General features: G+C 46.2%; 1 protein-coding gene across 25 annotated transcripts in view; it reads left to right on the top strand.

The window, feature by feature from the left end:
- DYSF (dysferlin) overlaps nucleotides 1-18,440 on the top strand; it is a 229,155-nt gene that overhangs the window by 25,393 nt on the left and 185,322 nt on the right. For all 25 annotated transcript variants that reach the window (XM_040458557.1, XM_040458576.1, XM_040458578.1 and 22 more), the window contains exons 2-3: nucleotides 6,277-6,332; nucleotides 7,256-7,347. In XM_040458557.1, the coding sequence (XP_040314491.1) occupies nucleotides 6,277-6,332; nucleotides 7,256-7,347 (148 nt within the window). The remainder of the gene's footprint in view (nucleotides 1-6,276; nucleotides 6,333-7,255; nucleotides 7,348-18,440) is intronic.

Here is an 18,440-nt window from a genome sequence, read left to right as displayed (position 1 = left end):
AAGTTAGTTAACATATATTGTAATAATGATTTCAGGAATAGAATTTCGTGATTCATCACTTACATATAACACCCAGTGCTCATCCCAACAAGTGTCCTCCTTAATGCCCCTTGCGCATTTAGCCCATCACCCCATCCAACACCCCACCAGCAACCCTCAGTTTGTTCTATTTAAGAGTCTCTTATGATTTGCCTCCCTCTCTGTTTTTATATTATTTTTGCTTCCCTATGTTCATCTGTTTTGTATCTTAAATTCCACATATGAGTGAAATCATATGATATTTGTGTTTCCCTGACTGACTTGTTTTGCTTAGCATAATACACTCTAGTTTCATCTACAGTGTTGCAAATGGCAAGATTTCATTCTTTTTTTATTGCTGGGTAATATTCCATTGTATTTCTTAAATTTTTTTAAAAGTTTATTTATTTTGAGAGACAGAGGGAGCAGAGGAGGGGCAGAGAGAGAGGGAGAGAGAGAAACCCAGGAAGGCTCTGTGCTGTGAGTGCAGAGCCTGATGCGGGGCTAGAATCCATGAACCTGAGCCGAAACCAAGAGTCAGACGCTTAACCGGCTGAGCCCTCCAGGTGCCCCCCATTGTATTCTTTATCCATTCATCAATTGATGGACATTTGGGCTCTTTCCATACTTTGGCTCTTGTCGATAGCGCTGCTGTAAACATTGGGGTGCATGTGCCCCTTCAAATCAGGACTTCTGTATCCTTTGGATAAATACCTAGTAGTGCAATTTCTGGGTTGTAGGGTAGTTCTATTTTTTAATTTTTTGAGGAACCTCCATACTGTTTTCCAGAGTGGCTGCACCAATTTGCATTCCCACCAGCAGTGCAAAAGGGTTCCTCAGAATTTCCTTCCTTTTTAAATAAATTTTTAAAAAATGTTTATTTATTTTTGAAGGAGAGAGAGACAGAGTGTGAGGGGGGGAGGAGGAGAGAGAGAAGGAGGCACAAAATCCTAAGTAGACTCCAGGCTCCAAGCTGCCAGCACAGAGCCCGATGCGGGGCTCTAACTCATGAACCATGAGATCATGACCTGAGCCGAAGTCGGATGCTCAACTGACTGAGCCACCTAGACGTCCCAGAATTTCCTTACTTTTTTTTTTAATTTTTTTTTTTTAACGTTTATTATTTTTGGGACAGAGAGAGACAGAGCATGAACGGGGGAGGGGCAGAGAGAGAGGGAGACACAGAATCGGAAACAGGCTCCAGGCTCCGAGCCATCAGCCCAGAGCCTGACGCGGGGCTCGAACTCACGGAGCGCGAGATCGTGACCTGGCTGAAGTCGGACGCTTAACCGACTGCGCCACCCAGGTGCCCCATTTCCTTACTTTTTAAGGCTGAATCATATTCCATTGTTTGTATATCCCACATTTTGTTAATCCATTCATCTGTCAATGGACATGTGGGCCTTGATGTCTTTGAGGTGCATTGGGAAACGGATCAGTATCTCTCAGCTTTTCTTTAAACCCTCCTTCAACAGTCATAAAAACCTCCCAAATTACAGACTGAGTGTACCCTCAGTGAAAACCCCTGCTTTAGAGTTTGTCTTCTGTATGATCCCAATAGCCCTAAAGATTCCATTGTCATCAGTGTCACGAAAACAAGCATTCTGTCTGCTTCCCAAATGTGCCATGACCTTACAGTCGTGTTGTGGGGACTACTGGGAGATTGCCACCTGATTCTGCCAGATGTCAGGGAGCTCCCTTCCGCCCCATAACCCCTGTGGGTGTCCAAGTCCCTGGGGCTAACAAGCATCCTGATCACTGAAAGGAGCCTGTCCCCACAAGATGGGCCTACAGATACGAGTGAGACCTGGAGCCCAGACTGCTGGAGAGACAGCTCCCTGGCCACTGACAGGTAGACCTCACAAGGTGGTGAGCAGAAGGGTAGTGATGTGGCTTCTCATGTGAGGCCATGGATATGCCTGATGGTTGGCTGTCAGGAGATGTTGGAGGCTCCCACCAAGGGAGATTGCTTAGCCAGGTGGCCCCAGGTACTGGATGGGGCAAGATAGGTGGTCTTCTTACCTCTGCTCTGCTTCTGTCTCTGAGGCCCCTCAGCTTCCCTCCCACAGCCATGGTCTTTACCAGAGTTAACCCCAGGACCAGGATGGTGTCCTACCTCATTCCTGTCACACACCTTGGCTCTCGGCACTCAAGACCCAAGATGGTGATTTCTTTGTTCTTCAGTTCTCCTCTGACGACCTTCATTTAAGGCATTATTTTCAAAAATTTTGGATTGTTATCCACAACAAGAAATATATTTTATATCAAGACAGGGGTGTGTACGTGGCTCAGTTGGTTAAGCGTCCAACTTCAGCTCAGGTCATGATCTCATGGTTTGTGGGTTTGAGCCCCTTGTCGGGCTCTGTGCTGACAGCTCAGAGCCTGGAGCCTGCTTTGGATTCTGTGTCTTCCTCTCTCTCTACCACCTCCCCACCCCCGTCCCTCTGTCTCGAAAATAAATAAACATTTTAAAAAGGCATAATACACACATATAAATATGTATGTGAATATATAACCCAGTGAAAGATGTACTCTGATATTTTCTTTTCTAGTCTATTCTGTCATTAAAAAGACATACTGGCCAACTCACTCAGTTGATCTCTTGGCCTACTAATGGGTCCCAATGAGCAGTTTGAAAACTCTATCCTATGGCAATGGGAGGCTCTGGTTTGGGTAAAAGTTGGGGTAGGTAGGCCTGGGGAAACAAGTGAAGATTTTCCATGGGGAACAGAAGAGTCCTCCCATTGTACATTTATTCCTTCTCGCTGAGTCATTCGGTCTGGAGGAACACCCTGGAGCTACAACATGATTCTTATGGAGGCCTGCTGGCCTCCAATTCTGCAGAGCAATCCAGGGAGAGGACGTGGTCCCCTGTCCCCAACCTCAACGTGACCTGTGGGCTCTCCTGTATCTTTAACTATTGAATCTGTTAAATTACGCATGTAGAGCCACATCTCTCAAGGCCAAAATTAATTATCAAGGACAGGACAGGTCTAAATATATGATAAGGAAGGAACTGTTTTCTTAACTGTTTCCTAATTAACAGCATGCCTTCCCTTTCCTTGCCATCTATAAGTCATGTGATTGTACTGGCTTAAGGTTTCTTCTTTCCTGCACCTCTTAGGGGCTGTAGTGCCCTTCAGTGACCCTCCCTTAATGTCACTCAGAGAGTCTTAGCGTTGGTTCTTCTAGCCATACTTAGTGAAATTTCACTGAGAGCCTTTGTTCGCCTCATCTTTAGGGAAGGCAGGAAGTGGGAAATGCTTGAAAGACACTTTGCACAGGGCTTGGCACATGGACACTGTTCAATTAATACCAGGAGCACCAGGAGCACCAGGAAATGTTTCCAAGTGGATGACTCAAGAGTGGCTGCAGATGGGATTTTTCCATGTTACTCTTGCAGGTCATGGGGAGTTGATAGGGGAAGGGAAATAGACACTTAGATAGAATCTCTTATCTCCTCAAAACTCTATGAAGTGAGCATTCTTATTCTTCTTCTTTTTTTTTTTAAATTTATTTATTTAAAAAAAATTTTTTTTAATGTTTATTTATTTTTGAGACAGGGAGAGACAGCATGAATGGGGGAGGGTCAGAGAGAGAGGGAGACACAGAATCCGAAACAGGCTCCAGGCTCCGAGCTGTCAGCACAGAGCCCGACGCGGGGCTCAAACTCACGGACCGCGAGATAATGACCTGAGCCGAAGTCGGATGCCCAACCGACTGAGCCACCCAGGCGCCCCCCGAAAAAAATTTATTTTGAGAGACAGAGAGAAAGCACAAGCAAGTGAGGGGCAGAGAGAAGGAGAGACAGAATCACAACAGGCTCTGATGATGGGACTCAAACCCACAAACTGTGAGATCATGACCTGAGTCTAGATCAAGAGTCAGATGCTTAATCCCCTGAGCCACCCAGGTACCCCTGAAGTGAACATTCTTCTTATTATCAATTTACCACCAAGGGAGCTAAGGCCTAGAGAGGTAATAAGTTCTAGCTAAGGTCACGCAGCAGTAGCTATTATTTGAATGACTCCAAAGCTGTGTCTCACTGATGGAGACATACCAACATGGCCTTCAAGAATGGTTCAGCCAGGGCAGGTTTGAGAAGATAACTCTTGCCCCTCCCAGATCTCCTCCTTCTCATTGTGACTCCTCTCATCCCCTTTGTCCACTGACATACTCTCCTACTCTTAATGCAGTCTTATGGCATTCCTTGAGGACAGTAGTTCTATCCCCTGGTGATGAAGTGAACTTGGAGCCAACTTGGGAAAGAAAAGACCCATTTATTCAGCACTTCATTACTCCATTGCCTTGCTATACACTAGGGTTACTACATGAGTAAGGCATGGTGTCCCCTCACAGTCCAGTTGGGGAGAGACATAGAAACACATATATGTGTTCTGATATGTGATCACAGCTTGCAACCATCTCTATGTGGGAGAGACAAGGGAGATTGACAACTGAGCTGGGTATTGAAGAATCAGTAGGAGTCCACTCGATGCATCTGAGTGGGGCATGGGGGAAGAGGAAGTGAAATGAACCTCGTATGTAATGAGTATGCTGTGTGCCAGGAACCTCACTCATACTATCTTTTTAGTTTTCACAAAACCCCATGAAGAGGTATTATTATGACCTTATAGATGAGGAAACAGAGGCTGAAATGTTCAATGAATTTCTTAAGAGTTTCTTCAAGTGTGTTACAGGGACTCCTGGAGGAATACCCACGATTCTTTGAGCAGGTCAGCAAGGTTAAAACTATTTTCAGAATGACCCAAAGATGATATGTGCCTTTTCAACTGTGTTGATATTTGCACTAATGGTACAACGGAAAACTGCTGGTGCCTTAATACTAGTGAAGGCCTTGGTGCCACATTGTACTTGGCATTGTATTCCTCACCCTTATGTATTTGCAGTTAAAAATAAAGCCAGTTTTGTTGAAGAATGTCCTTGATAAAGCAGTACAATTATTAATTTTATTAAACTAGATCCCTAAGTACATGTGTTTGTAATATTTTGGGTGTTGAAACAGAAGTATGCATAGAATACATCTGCTACATGCTGAAAAATAGTTGTTACAAGAAAAAGCACATGTATGGCTGCTTAAGTTGTAAGCTGAATTAGCCAGTTTCTTTTTCTTAACGTAATACTGTTTTTTTACTTGAAAGGATGACTGGCAAACTGATTTTTCAGACTTGGGCACTTGATAGACATTTTCTTTCTTCTTTTTTTTAAATTTTTAAACGTTTATTTATTATTGAGAGACAGAGAGAGACAGAGCATGAGCATGGGAGGGGCAGAGAGAGGGGGAGACACAGAATCTGAAGGAGACTCCAGGCTCTGAGCTGTTAGCACAGAGCCCGATGCGGAACTTGAACTCACAAACCCGGCGAGATCATGACCTGAGCTGAAGTCAGATGCTTAACTGACTGAACCACCCAGGCTCCCCGACAGACATTTTCTTAAAAATGAGTGAGTGAGGGGCTCCTGGGTGGCTCAGTCAGTTAAGCGTCCAACTTCGGCTCAGGTCATGATCTCACGGCTCTTGAGTTTGAGCCCGTGTCGGGCTCTGTGCTGACAGCTCAGAGCCTGGAGCCTGCTTCCAATTCTGTATCTCCCTCTCTCTCTGCCCCTCCCCCGCTCATGCTCGGTCTCTCAAAAATAAATAAATGTTTAAAAAATTAAAAAAAAAGAAAATGAATGAGTGAACTTTCCACCTCAAGCAGACATTTATTATTTGTTGCCAATCATAAAATTTGAGCTTTCAAACCAGAATTGGAATCTTAGAAAACCTGTATCTTTCAGCTTCTTGATGAGATTGATGGTAATATTAATGAATGGGATTTTTCTGGTATTATATACTAAAATGTGTCAATATTTGGAAGGTCTACATAACTCAGTGAGCAGAAACCTTTCAAATAACCAAGGCAGGATATTACAGAATCACGCATGGGTAAGATATTCATTCAAAGTACAAGACAGAACAATGGATTTCAATGTAATAGACTACAAAATGTTCATCTACCTTGTTTCAAGAAATACTACTTGTTGAATTTTTGGGGTAGTGTCAAAGAAGGATATCCACAATGATCTGAAAGTTTATTAAAATACACTTTCTTTTACAACTATATATCTGGTTGGGTTTTCTTCCTAGATGTCAACCAAAACAAGACATCTCAACAGAGTCAATGTAGAAGGAGACATGATATCCAGCCAGGCATTAAAAAGATTTGTCTCTCCACTGTCCCTTTGTGTCTCTCATAGGGGTGAAGAAGAGAACCAAAGTCATCAAGAACAGTGTGAACCCCGTATGGAATGAGGTATATAAGGTTTCCATTCTCCCTCTTTTTTGCTCCACTGCCACCATCTCTGCAGTGACAATCCAGGGACTTGTGCAGGAGGTGACTTTCTCAGTAGTATTGTCAAGGAGGGGAGGGGCTGCTGGTCCAGCGTGTCAACTAAATCTGCTTGCCTCCTGGGAGGAGGGTTGATGGCATGGCCTGCCAGGGAGATAGAACCATCTCCTCTGATGTGGGTGTGGCACGGGGAGGAGTGCAATGTCTTTTGTTTCTATTCCTCTCAGCTCTAGCCATCCACACAGAACTACCAGCCAGATAGTTTAGGGGCTCTCCGGCCTGCCTCGTCTCCCTAACACCAGCTGTTCTTCCTGCCCAAAACCTACCTCCTCCCCACAGTCCTCCCTGATAAACCAGGACCTCTACCATCTCCTTGCACATGGCCCCCTGGTAGTCCTTTGGAAGCTCTGGATGTCTTCTGTGGATGGGGTTGGGATGCACAGGGGTACCTTTGCTCTGAAGAGAGTCCCAGGTCCTCTGGATGGGCGTTCTCCGTGTGGTACTAATTCATGCTGCCCATGAGGGGCCCGGTTTCCACATGAGCACATTGATCTTGGTCTCTGAGGACCCTGCAGGGTCACTTGATTTTCCCCAGCTGTGCTCCTGGCTTGACTTCCTGGTGATTGGTGGAATTGAGTTGGGGGAAAGGGGCCATGGGAGCCGACCTCCTTCTCTCTTCTGCTGCCTGTGGCTTTCACTGCCTCTTCTGAAGCTCTGGAACCCTGCTGTTCGTGTATTCATTCATTTACTAATTCATCTACCCACCCACCAGCATTTTTCATGGATGGCTGCTCAGTGTCGTGGGGGGGGGACCAGGGTGAACCAGACACAGTCTCTTCTCTTAGGGGGCCACCAGTTAAGATGTTTTTGTCCTCTTTTTCTTCCAGGGCTTTGAGTGGGACCTCAAGGGCATCCCTTTGGACCAGAGCTCTGAACTTCATGTGGTGGTCAAAGACCATGAGACAATGGGAAGGAACAGGTGAGGTGGGCAAGGGTGACTCTGTGCCCTGAAGGCACAGGTAGGTTTGTTGTGGACATAGACTCCAGAATCTGCAGCTAGTGTTTCAATTTAGCATTTATTGAAGACCTGCCTTTTGTGGGCTTGGGCCAATGGTAGCTGTCGGGAGGGGCCTGCTTGTAGTCTCAAGAACTCAGCCAGGGGTAAATCTGAGAGCTGTGCAGGCTCCAGGGAAGGGAGATGGGCTCGAATCAGATGTGTACATGTTTGTGCAGACAGCTTGTGCCCCAGGGAGCAGAGAGGAAAAGGCTCCCAGTGTCCTGCTCTAGCCTAGGGGTGCCTGGGTGCGGCCACCTCTCCCCGCCCAGTCCAGGCTGGTGAGGGCACTGGCACACACCCCAGCAGACGGACTGGCAAAGTGAAGCTGCAGCTAGCAGGGAGTTCTCAAGGAAGGCTTCACGGAAGAGGAGGGACGTGAGGTGAGCTTTGTGGTTTAGACGCCAAAAGATAGTAAAGGTTTGTAGTGACTGCATACCTCCCTTTGGCAGGCTTTTCTCTTGTTTCATGTATGTGGTGTGGAGGGTTTCCAGGCAGGGGCAGTAGAGGAGCAAAGTTGTGGAGGCAAAAGCAGGCTCTTTACAGGCGGGCAATGGGTCCTTTCTCCTGTTATTGAGCTCCAGGCCTTATATATGCTGGTGGTAGTGTAGGGGGGCGGGCAAGACCAACTGAGCATGCAGACTGATGGCTCTGCTCACTGCGGGGTCAGGTGGTCTGAGAGATGCAGCCTGTGAGGCCCCTTAGCCTTGACTGTGAAGGTAGGGTTCAGCATCCCTGCGGGGCATGGCAGGGTACAGCTGTGTTAGGTGCTGACAGCAGTGGGTTCCTGCTCTTGGTGCCATTTACTGAAGCATCGTCTTGCTGTTTTGTGATCTGCTCACAGGGGTGCCTTTGTCTGGGAACTGGGTCAGCCAGTGTCTAAGGCCTGGGAGGCCTGGTTGTGTTACCCTGGGGTGGGAGAGGAGAGAGAGGGAAGGAGGGAGGATTGAGAGGCCTAGGGAAGGCCAACGAGGGTCTCAGGCTGCAAAACACCTGGAACGTTTGAAATCTTAAGAAGCTTGGAAGAAAACCCAACTGCCACAGTCTCTCTGTGGCTCTGCTGGTCATGGGTGCGGGGCATGGTATGTGCGGGGAGGGTGGGTGCACTTTCATTGGGACCTCTACCCCATCTGCATGGGGGGGGCAGGGGCTGGAATCAGTTCATGCTAATGTACCCCAACACAGACATTCTGTGGGGAAAATGCAGCCTCTAATAAGTGTGAATGGTGGATCTGCAGGTGCGAGAGGGAGTAACGCTGAGCACAGGACAGTCCTGGAAGGCTTTCTGGAAGAGGGCCTCACAGACTGACTCTAAGGCTTTGGGGGGTGAAGAAGGGAGGGCATTCCAGCATTTGGGTATGGCAGACGGTCGGGCCAAGGCCTCACAGGTGGGACTCAGTCACATGACACATGCAGTCCAGTGAGGAGGGAGGCGCGGGACCCGATTGGGAGGAATTCTCAGATACTAGGCTGAGGATAATAATAGCAAAAGCACAACAGCTGATGTTTACCAAGGGCTGAGCTGAGTGGCCCTGTGCTGAGTCTTTATAATACAAGATCTTTTTTTAATCAGTTGGGTACTACTGTTACAATGATAGTCATTACAGGGGGAGACTGTGGCTTTGAGAGATGGGGTGCTTTTCTTAGAGGCTGGTGATGGCAGAACTATTCTTTTTTTAAATTAAAAAAATGTTTATTTTTGAGAGAGAGAGCACACAATCGGGGGAGAGAAAGGGGGACAGAGGATCTGAAGCGGGCTCCATGTTGACAGCATGAGCCTGACGTGGGGCTCAAACTCCCAAACTGTGAGATTACAGTCTGATGATCACAGTCTGAAGTTGGACACTCAACTGACTGAGCCACCCAGGCGCCCCTGGCAGAGCTATTCTTTTTTTTTTTTTTTTTTTTTTTTAATTTTTTTTTTCAACGTTTATTTATTTTTGGGACAGAGAGAGATAGAGCATGAACGGGGGAGGGGCAGAGAGAGAGGGAGACACAGAATCAGAAACAGGCTCCAGGCTCTGAGCCATCAGCCCAGAGCCTGACGCGGGGCTCGAACTCACGGACTGCGAGATCGTGACCTGGCTGAAGTCGGACGCTTAACCGACTGCGCCACCCAGGCGCCCCTGGCAGAGCTATTCTTGAAGGCAGATCTGCAGCATGCTCGTAGTCACTGAGTCAGAGGTTCCTAGAAGGCCCCGGCCAGTGCTGGACCCTTCTGGAGAGTTCCATTCCCTCATGATGCTGGAGTTGAGAGAGCTTAGTGAGGCAAAGGTGGGACGGTCTGGTTACTGCAAGACACGCGGGAGGAAATGCATGTTTCATTTTTGTGATCATATTCAGCATTTTACAGGCCCTGTAGGGAGATTTCTGAGATCATGAAGGAGACCTGAGAGCAGGGGATGTGAAGATATTTTTTATCAATTCAAGGGCCAGGTTGGGTGGCACGAGGCCAGTGCCCCACATGGCAGCCCGGCTCTACAGCACCCTGGGGCCTTCTCGTTGGCCCCTCTGTGTGTCCTCTAGCTCCTAGGGGGAAGCCGGCTCCCTGAACGAGTTTACTGCAGGGCCAGGGCTAGAAATCAGTTCCTCAAATATCAATTTGCAGAATTGCTAATTCTCAAAACTTCCCAATTTGCTAGAAACTTCTTATACTTGCATGTAGGTTTTGAGTTTTCCAAACGTGTCTTAATTTTGTAGTTGTAGCAATTAAAAATTAAATTTGAATTAAACTAAATTTAAATTTAAACTTATATTCGTACACATCTGAAGAATTTCAGAGATTGCCCAAACCACATGGTCATGTGTGGAAATAGTAGAATTCTGGCTTCCTTATAGCAGCCAGTGGGGTATGCAGCCTCCATAGCAGTTCGTGGGACTGTGAAGTGCCTAAGGGTGAAGCTGTTGGAGGGGCATTTGGTACTGCTGTGTTTCCCCTCATGGCTGTTGGCAGTTTGGGGTGGCCTTGACTAGTCTGCTGGCCTGGAGTGGGCGCTCAGGGAGCCTCCATGCCTCAGGACAGGAATGGAGGCTGGGAGCCTCTTGGCTACTCAACACCCACCCACCTTGAGCCCGAGGGACCCCAAAGCCAACTACGGGGCCGGGCCAACTTTGTGTTGATAAAACCAGGTTTGAAATGCAGAGAAAGAGAAACTCCACTCCTATGGATAGGAGACTCCTATCCACTCCTATCCACTCCTATGGATAGGAGACGCTCTTGAAAGCCCAGCTGGAGGTCCTGGACTCCTGTCTCAGGCTGCACTGAACAACTTCTTGTTTGCTCTGGGCTTCTCAGAGGGACGCTGCAGAGGTGTTGACCCTGATCCCTGACTGGCTGCTCTGACCACTGGGATGTTCGGCCGAGAGGTTCCTAATCCGAGCAACACAATAGCATCACCTACAGCTTTTATCTATATCTGTGCCTTGTGGGTGTCGTTACAAAGTCCCAGGTATTAGGTATTTCTACTGTGCAGCCCAGGGTGAGAGCCATTCGTCTCAGTCCAGACCGGTGCTGCCTGACAGAACTTTCTGGGATGATGGAAATGTTCTGTGTTGGCTGGTATAACTGAGGAACTGAACCTTAAACTTTATTTACTTTTAATCAATTTAAATTTAATGTTTATTTATTTTAAAAAGTTTGTTTTTTAACATTTATTCATTTTTGAGAGGCAGAGACACAGAGCACAAATGGGGGACGGGCAGAGAGAGAGGGAGACACAAAATCCAAAGCAGGCTCCAGGCTCTGAGCTATCAGCACAGAGCCTGACGCGAGTGAGATCATGACCTGAGCCAAAGTCGGATGCTCAACTGACTGAGCCACCCAGATGCCTCTATTTATTTATTTCTTAGAGAGAGACAGAGAGAGAGAGAGAGAGAGAGAGAGAGAGAGAGAGAGAGAGAGTGTGTGTGTGTGTGAGAGAGTGGGGGAGGGGCAGAGAGAGAGGGAGACAGGATCCAAAACCCATTCTGTGCTGCAGCAGAGAGCCCCCACCCCCCCACCATTGGTGTGGGGCTCATAGTGGCTACAGTGTTGGACAGTGTAGCTCTAGAGTTTTACAAAAGTGTTCCTGCCCTGGTTGCATATTAGCATGATGTGGGAGCTGTAAAAGAGATCAGTGTCTGGGCTCCACAGCAAATTCTGGAGTGGGGTACAGGCCTCAGCGGTTCTTGTAACTGCTCAGGGGAGGCCAGTGTGCACTCAAGGTTGAACTGGCACTTCTGTAAGGAAGTACTCTGAATTAAAAAAAAAAATTTTTTAATGTTTATCTATTTTTCAGAGAGAGAGAGAGAGAGACAGAAAGAGAGAGAGACACACAGTGTGAGCAGGGAGGGGCAGAGAGAGAGGGAGACACAGAATCCAAAGTAGGTTCCAGGCTCTGAGCTGTCAGCACAGAGCCCGACGTGGGGCTCGAACCCATGAGCCGTGAGACCATGACCTGAGCCAAAGTCGGATGCCTAACTGACTGAGCTACCCAGGCGCCCCTAAACTACTCTCAATTTTTTTCATGGATTAGCTAGGAAAGAAATATAAACTGTCATTCTTGTAATAGTGTATGTGTGTAATTATTGGTGGAAATAGTCACCACAAAATACTTATGGCTAGAACCACACATGGGTAGAATCGCGAAGGGAATGTAAAAGGGAATGAAGAATCCTGTTGGTATTCTGGGGATTCTTCAGAATATGGACCTGGGAAAATGGGCCATAATAGAAGTAATTCTGTAAGAGAAAACTCAAAATAGAAAGGAGCTATATTCGATAGAGCTTGATGTGAACCAAAGAATTGAAAAAAAAAAAGTCTTTGAGCCAAATCTGAGTTTGGGAAATTTAAACAGAAAATAGTTGTTACCATTGACACTAATTTCAGACAAATAGAAATAAAGATTGAAGGAAAAGGAAATAGTTAATTGCACTGTATAGAAAGTACATCAACAAATTCAATGGACTTAATTTAATTTGTTCCAGAGAATGTCTTTTCAGTGGAAATGAATTAATGTAGGTATATCTTTGATTTAAACATTTGGTAAACATGCACATGGAAGCAAAAGTCTCCATGGGATCAGAACACCTGACTGTCAAAAAAAATACCAGGGTCAAAACGTTCTCCACTTTGACCACAGTAGCTCATTGACTTTAGGCCTAGCCAGCCCTGGGGTAGGGTGGCCGGATTCAACAAAGAAACATTCGGGACACCCAGTTAAGTTTGTCCCAAATATCGCATGGGATTTATTTATTTATTTATTTATTTATTTATTTATTTATTTGAGAGAGAGACAGAGAGAAGGAGCATGCAAGTGGGGGAGGGGGAGAGGGAGGGAGAGAGAACATCCTAAGCTGGCTCCATGCTCAGCACCAAGCCTGGTGTGGGACTCGATCCCACAACCGTGAGATCATGACCTGAGCTGAAATCAAGAGTCAGACGCTTAACTGGCTGAGCCACCTAGGCGCCCTGCATGGGATCTACTTATAATAAAAAATTGTTCACTGTTTATCTGAAATGTCAGCTTAACAGGGAATCCTGTATTTGGTCTGGCAACTCTTTCTCAGGGTGACTATGCACCCTGCCTCCCTTTAATCAAGCAGCATAGAAGGACCCCTAACTCTACACCAAGGACTAGTTCAGAGGCACTTAACTGCGTATGAAAAAGCCTTCGTTTAGTGTTTAGGATAGCATTTTCTTTTTTTTTCTTTTTTTTTATAAATTTTTTTTTCAACGTTTATTTATTTTTGGGACAGAGAGAGACAGAGCATGAACGGGGGAGGGGCAGAGAGAGAGGAAGACACAGAATCGGAAACAGGCTCCAGGCTCTGAGCCATCAGCCCAGAGCCTGACGCGGGGCTCGAACTCATGGACTGCGAGATCGTGACCTGGCTGAAGTCGGACGCTTAACCGACTGCGCCACCCAGGCGCCCCTAGGATAGCATTTTCTATGCAATAGTGTGGTCTACTTGGTACCTCTTAGGGACCCGGTGACTCCGTAAAGTGGGGCACTGAGCCCCACTCAGCCCTACGCAGAGCCTTGCCTGCCCTCCCCTGCCCGTGATCTGGGTCATCAGTCATGGTGTCCATATCTGGCTGGGGGCCCACGAGGCAATTTGGGAACCTTCTTGAATGCCTGCTCCTTCTCCTCCTTCCTCTTTTGGTTGCTCCTCTTCCCACCCTTACACAGGGTTTGACATTGTGGTCCAGCAGAAGAACAGGGGTCTAGTCTCAGCAAAGCTCCCTGAGCCTCTCTGTTTCTTCCTCTTCGAGGGGTGTCAAATCAAATGCACAAGCTCAGGGGCGCCTGGGTGGCACAGTCGGTTAGGTGTCCGACTTCAGCCAGGTCACGATCTCACGTTCCGTGGGTTCGAGCCCCGCGTCGGGCTCTGGGCTGATGGCTCGGAGCCTGGAGCCTGTTTCCGATTCTGTGTCTCCCTCTCTCTCTGCCCCTTCCCCGTTCATGCTCTGTCTCTCTCTGTCCCAAAAATAAATAAACGTTGAAAAAAAAATTAAAAAAAAAAAAAGTGTTGATTGAGCCTAGCTTACTCAGCACAGCAACCCAAACGCACAAGCTCATCTGAGGGAAGTGCTATGAAGAGGCTGCTCCATACATGGCAGTTCCTTTTGGCACATCCTCTTTTCCATGTCTTTCTTGTGCTGCTCTCCTGCTGCCCCAGTTCCTTCCGTTCTCACTGGCTCAACCCTTTCCCATCAAAGCCTGCTCTCAGCCAGTGATGATTTGAAAAAAGACTAATTCATACTAAAGTGTTGGTGGCAGCCCATGGCTTAATGTTTTGCTCCTCTTAGGAGCCCGGGGAATGGTGCTGTCTATGCCAGACTCTGTTTAAAAAAAATTTTTTTTTAATGTTTATTTATTTTTGAGAGAGAAAGAGAGACAGAGCCCAAGCAGGGGAGGGGCAGAGAGAGAGAGGGCGACACAGAATCTGAAGCAGGCTCCAGGCTCTGAGCTGTCAGCACAGAGCCCGACGTAGGCTTGAACTCGTGAACTGAGAGATCACACCCTGAGCTGAAGTCGCAGGCTTAACTGCCTGAGCCACCCAGGCACCCCTGCCGGACTCTGTGTAGACCAGCAAAAGAATGTTAATGGTGAGCAGCAGGCGCCACTATAGGCTTTGAGGAGATATTTTGGGAATAGTGGTCTACCTGACCTCTGTGACTATCGCTTTCAGGGCAGCCTCTGAGCCCAGAGTAGGCCTTGGTGCCCTCAGGGTTTGTGTGTGGGGGGGTGTCCTGGGCCTCCTGGGACAATGGGCTAACGTATTGGGGAATGTGGGCATTTCCGGGGAGGAGCTGAACAAAAGTCTCAGTCCTTAACAAGAGGAGCCCAGCACAAGAATGCACAGGGGATGGCCGTGGCTGCTGGGGGAGGGGGTCTGGCCGGATGGTGCCTGTGGCCCCTACAGGGAATGCGTTGATGTGGTGGAGGGATTTCTTCCCTGAGGGAGCAGAGGGTCTCAGGTCCCCAGCTGTGTCCACAGAGCCGAGCAGGGGAGGGGTGGTGGCATGACAATGAGGCTCAAAGCCTTCTCTCAGGGACCCCCTGTCAGTAGTGAGCCTCATCCTGACACTGTCTGCGACCTGGATTTCTCTGAACCTGCTTCCTCATCAGGATAATGGCCACAATAGTACCTACACTGCGTGGTTGTCGCGAAGCTTGAATGAGATAGTGTGTGGGTGTCAGATGCCCTACTGCGTGCTTGGCACATTGGAAGGTGTGTAGCGTGAGGGGACTGTTGGGTCCGTGCAAACACACATACACAGACCACACCGACTGAACGTACCACCCACACGCTCCTCGTGGACACAGAGTGTGCACCAACATGCCTCACACATACGTGCACACACATTCCTTAATTTATGAAAACTCACAAGAATATAAAAATTTCAAGTGTTTTTTTTATAAGCAAAAGTAACCTCCATTCTTAAAAAGCTATAAAGGAAGAGGTGCAAGTTTTCCCAGCCTTCCCCCCATCTGCTGCTTCCCTTCCCTCCAGTGTGTCTGTTGTTGACAATTTGGCGCATGTCTTCCTCCGCTTTTCCTAAGCCTGTGCAAACATCAGTTTACATACGTGTGTATGCATGTTCTTAAACAAAAATGAAATCATGCCATACATACTGGTCTACACCCTGCTTTTTGTCAATTCATCATGGACCCTTTCCCAGGTCAGTATGTATTGACCTGGGAATCCGTATCCTTACTGGCTGGGATTCGGTTTCTTTCTCATTTCTTTCCTGCCCCTTCAGTGGGTATCTTTATCCAAATTGCTTTATGTCCTTAGATTATTTTTTTCTTTAAAATAGATCCTTAAAAGTGGGATTACTGGATCAAAGGATATGAACATATAACATTTTCATAAATTCTGCCAAATTACTTTTCAAAAAAGTGTTCTAATTATGTCTACCAACAGTGTAAAAAAAGGTGCCTGTCAATTTTTATTTTTGCTTAGTGCCATTGTAGGGGGAGAAAAGTATCTTATAAACTCTGTGTGTGTGTGTGTGTGTGTGTGTGTGTGTGTTTAAGATTTTATTTTAAAATAATCTCTATACCCACTGGGGGAGTCGAACTCACAAGCCCTATATCAAGATCAAGAGTCACATGCTTTCTATTGACTGAACCAGCCAGGTGCCCCTAAACTATTTTCTTGACTACTTGTGAAGTCGGGCATCTTTTCATGTATTTTATTGTCCATTTGTACTTCTTCTTCTGTCAATTTCCTATCGTTATATTTTGAATTGCTTGCTTTTTTCTTACTAATTCATAGCAGTTTGTGTGTTTGGGGTCCTATTGGGAATATTAACTCTCCATCTGTGTTATGTGTGGAGGGTATTTTCTCCCTGCTGACAAATGTCATTCCCACCTAGGAATAGACACTCACCCAGATGTGTGCGTGTGCACTAAGACATTTAAAGAGGCAGAGTGGCGGTTTGCTGTTGCTAGAAGTTGGGAAAAGTAAGCCTAAGTTCAGCCTCTGGGTTTCAGCAGGCTGTTTGCAGGCCTCCCCCTTTCTGGAATATTTATTTGGGAGGCAGGAATATTTACAGTTCACCACCTCATTGTTTTCAGCATACTCGGAAGTGTTGACCGTTCCCTTATATTCCAAGGATTTTTATAACTATAGATTCCAGGACATCCCTGAGTTTCAGAATAGTTTTTCTTTTTTTGTTGTTTTTTTGTTTTTTTGTTTTTTTGTTTTTTTCTGGATTGAAGTGGAAAACTATTTAGTCACCTTTGGGCAGTCCCTGGGGAATCAGATACCGGGGGGAAGGCTGCCAGAGGCCAGGGGTGGGAATGTCCGGCTGTCCCTCATTTCCTGCTCCTCATTGCCAGACACGAATGGCTGAGGGCTGGAGGGGGCACAGATCACAGCTGTCTCCTCACAGGGATCTTAAATCTCCCCGGAGTGTGTTCGTGTGTGCGTGTTTGTGTGCATCCTGCCAGAACAGGGAGTCTGACTTTCCTGTCACGCCTGATTCATTGAATCTGGTGAGAGGAAGGTGCAGCTGAGTCAGTGATGAGCGGATTTGAGTTGTCATGTATGTATTTTTAGTTGACATGTCCTTTTCTTAGTTTAAAAGATAAAAAAATGAGAAACTGACATATGGAAACACTTCTGGAGTTTTTTTAAGAAACAATTTTGAACTTACAAAAAAGTTGCAAAAATAGAACAAAGAAGGGGGCCTGGGTGGCTCAGTTAAGTGTCCCACTCTTAATTTCGGCTTAGGTCATGATCTCACCATTCATGGGATTGAGCCCCGTATCAGGCTCTGAGCTGACATCGAGGAGCCTGCTTTGGATTCTCTCTCTCCCTCTCTCTCTGCCCCTCCCCTGCTTGTGCACACACACTCTCTCTCAAAATAAATAAACTTAAAAAAATATCAATATCACTGATTAACATTCTACTCCATTTGCTTTATAATATTCTCTCTCCTCTCCCTCCTCGTTTTCTTCCTTCCTTTTTCTCTGTCTCTCATTTGAGGGTAAGTTACATTCATCATGGTCCTCTATCCCTAAATACTTCAGGGTATATTTCCTAAGAAATGTGTAAAATATATTTTTAAGAATTTAAAAATAGGGATTAAGAATAGGGATATTCTTTTACATAATCACACTGTAGTTACCAACTTCAGTAAACTTAACACGGCTGCCATACTTCATCTAATTCAGCGTTCATCTTCTGTCCTATCAATTGACCAAATAATGCCTTTTATAGCAAGTCCCCCTCCCCCTCTTTCTCAGTATGGGATCCAGTCTAGACTCTCATATTGAATTTAGTTGTTGTATTTCACCAGCCTTCTTTTTTTTTAAAATGTATTTAATTTATTTATTTTTATTTTTTTATTTTTTTAAAGATTTTATTTTATTATGTATTTTTATTTTATTTATTTTTCAATATATGAAGTTTATTGTCAAATTGGTTTCCATACAACACCCAGTGCTCATCCCCAAAGGTGCCCTCCTCAATACCCATCACCCACCTTCTCCTCCCTCCCACCCCCCATCAGCCCTCAGTTTGTTCTCAGTTTTTAAGAGTCTCTTATGCTTTGGCTCTCTTCCACTCTAACCTCTTTTTTTTTTTTTTCCTTCCCCTCCCCCATGAGTTTCTGTTAAGTTTCTCAGGATGCACATAAGAGTGAAACCATATGGTATCTGTCTTTCTCTATGTGGCTTATTTCATTTAGCATCACACTCTCCAGTTCCATCCATGTTGCCACAAAGGGCCATATTTCATTCTTTCTCATTGCCACGTAGTACTCCATTGTGTATATAAACCACAATTTCTTTATCCATTTATCAGTTGATGGACATTTAGGTTCTTTCCATAATTTGGCTATTGTTGAGAGTGCTGCTATAAACATTGGGGCACAAGTGCCCCTATGCATCAGTACTCCTGTATCCCTTGGGTAAATTCCTAGCAGTGCTATTGCTGGGTCATAGGGTAGGTCTATTTTTAATTTTTTGAGGAACCTCCACACTGTTTTCCAGAGTGGCTGCACCAGTTTGCATTCCCACCAA

Source organism: Herpailurus yagouaroundi, unplaced genomic scaffold, assembly GCF_014898765.1.
Source record: "Herpailurus yagouaroundi ecotype Mexico unplaced genomic scaffold, PumYag 221, whole genome shotgun sequence".
NCBI lineage: Eukaryota > Metazoa > Chordata > Mammalia > Carnivora > Felidae > Herpailurus > Herpailurus yagouaroundi.
Note: the sequence above shows the minus strand (reverse complement) of the source record. Positions and strands in the feature narration are given on the sequence as shown.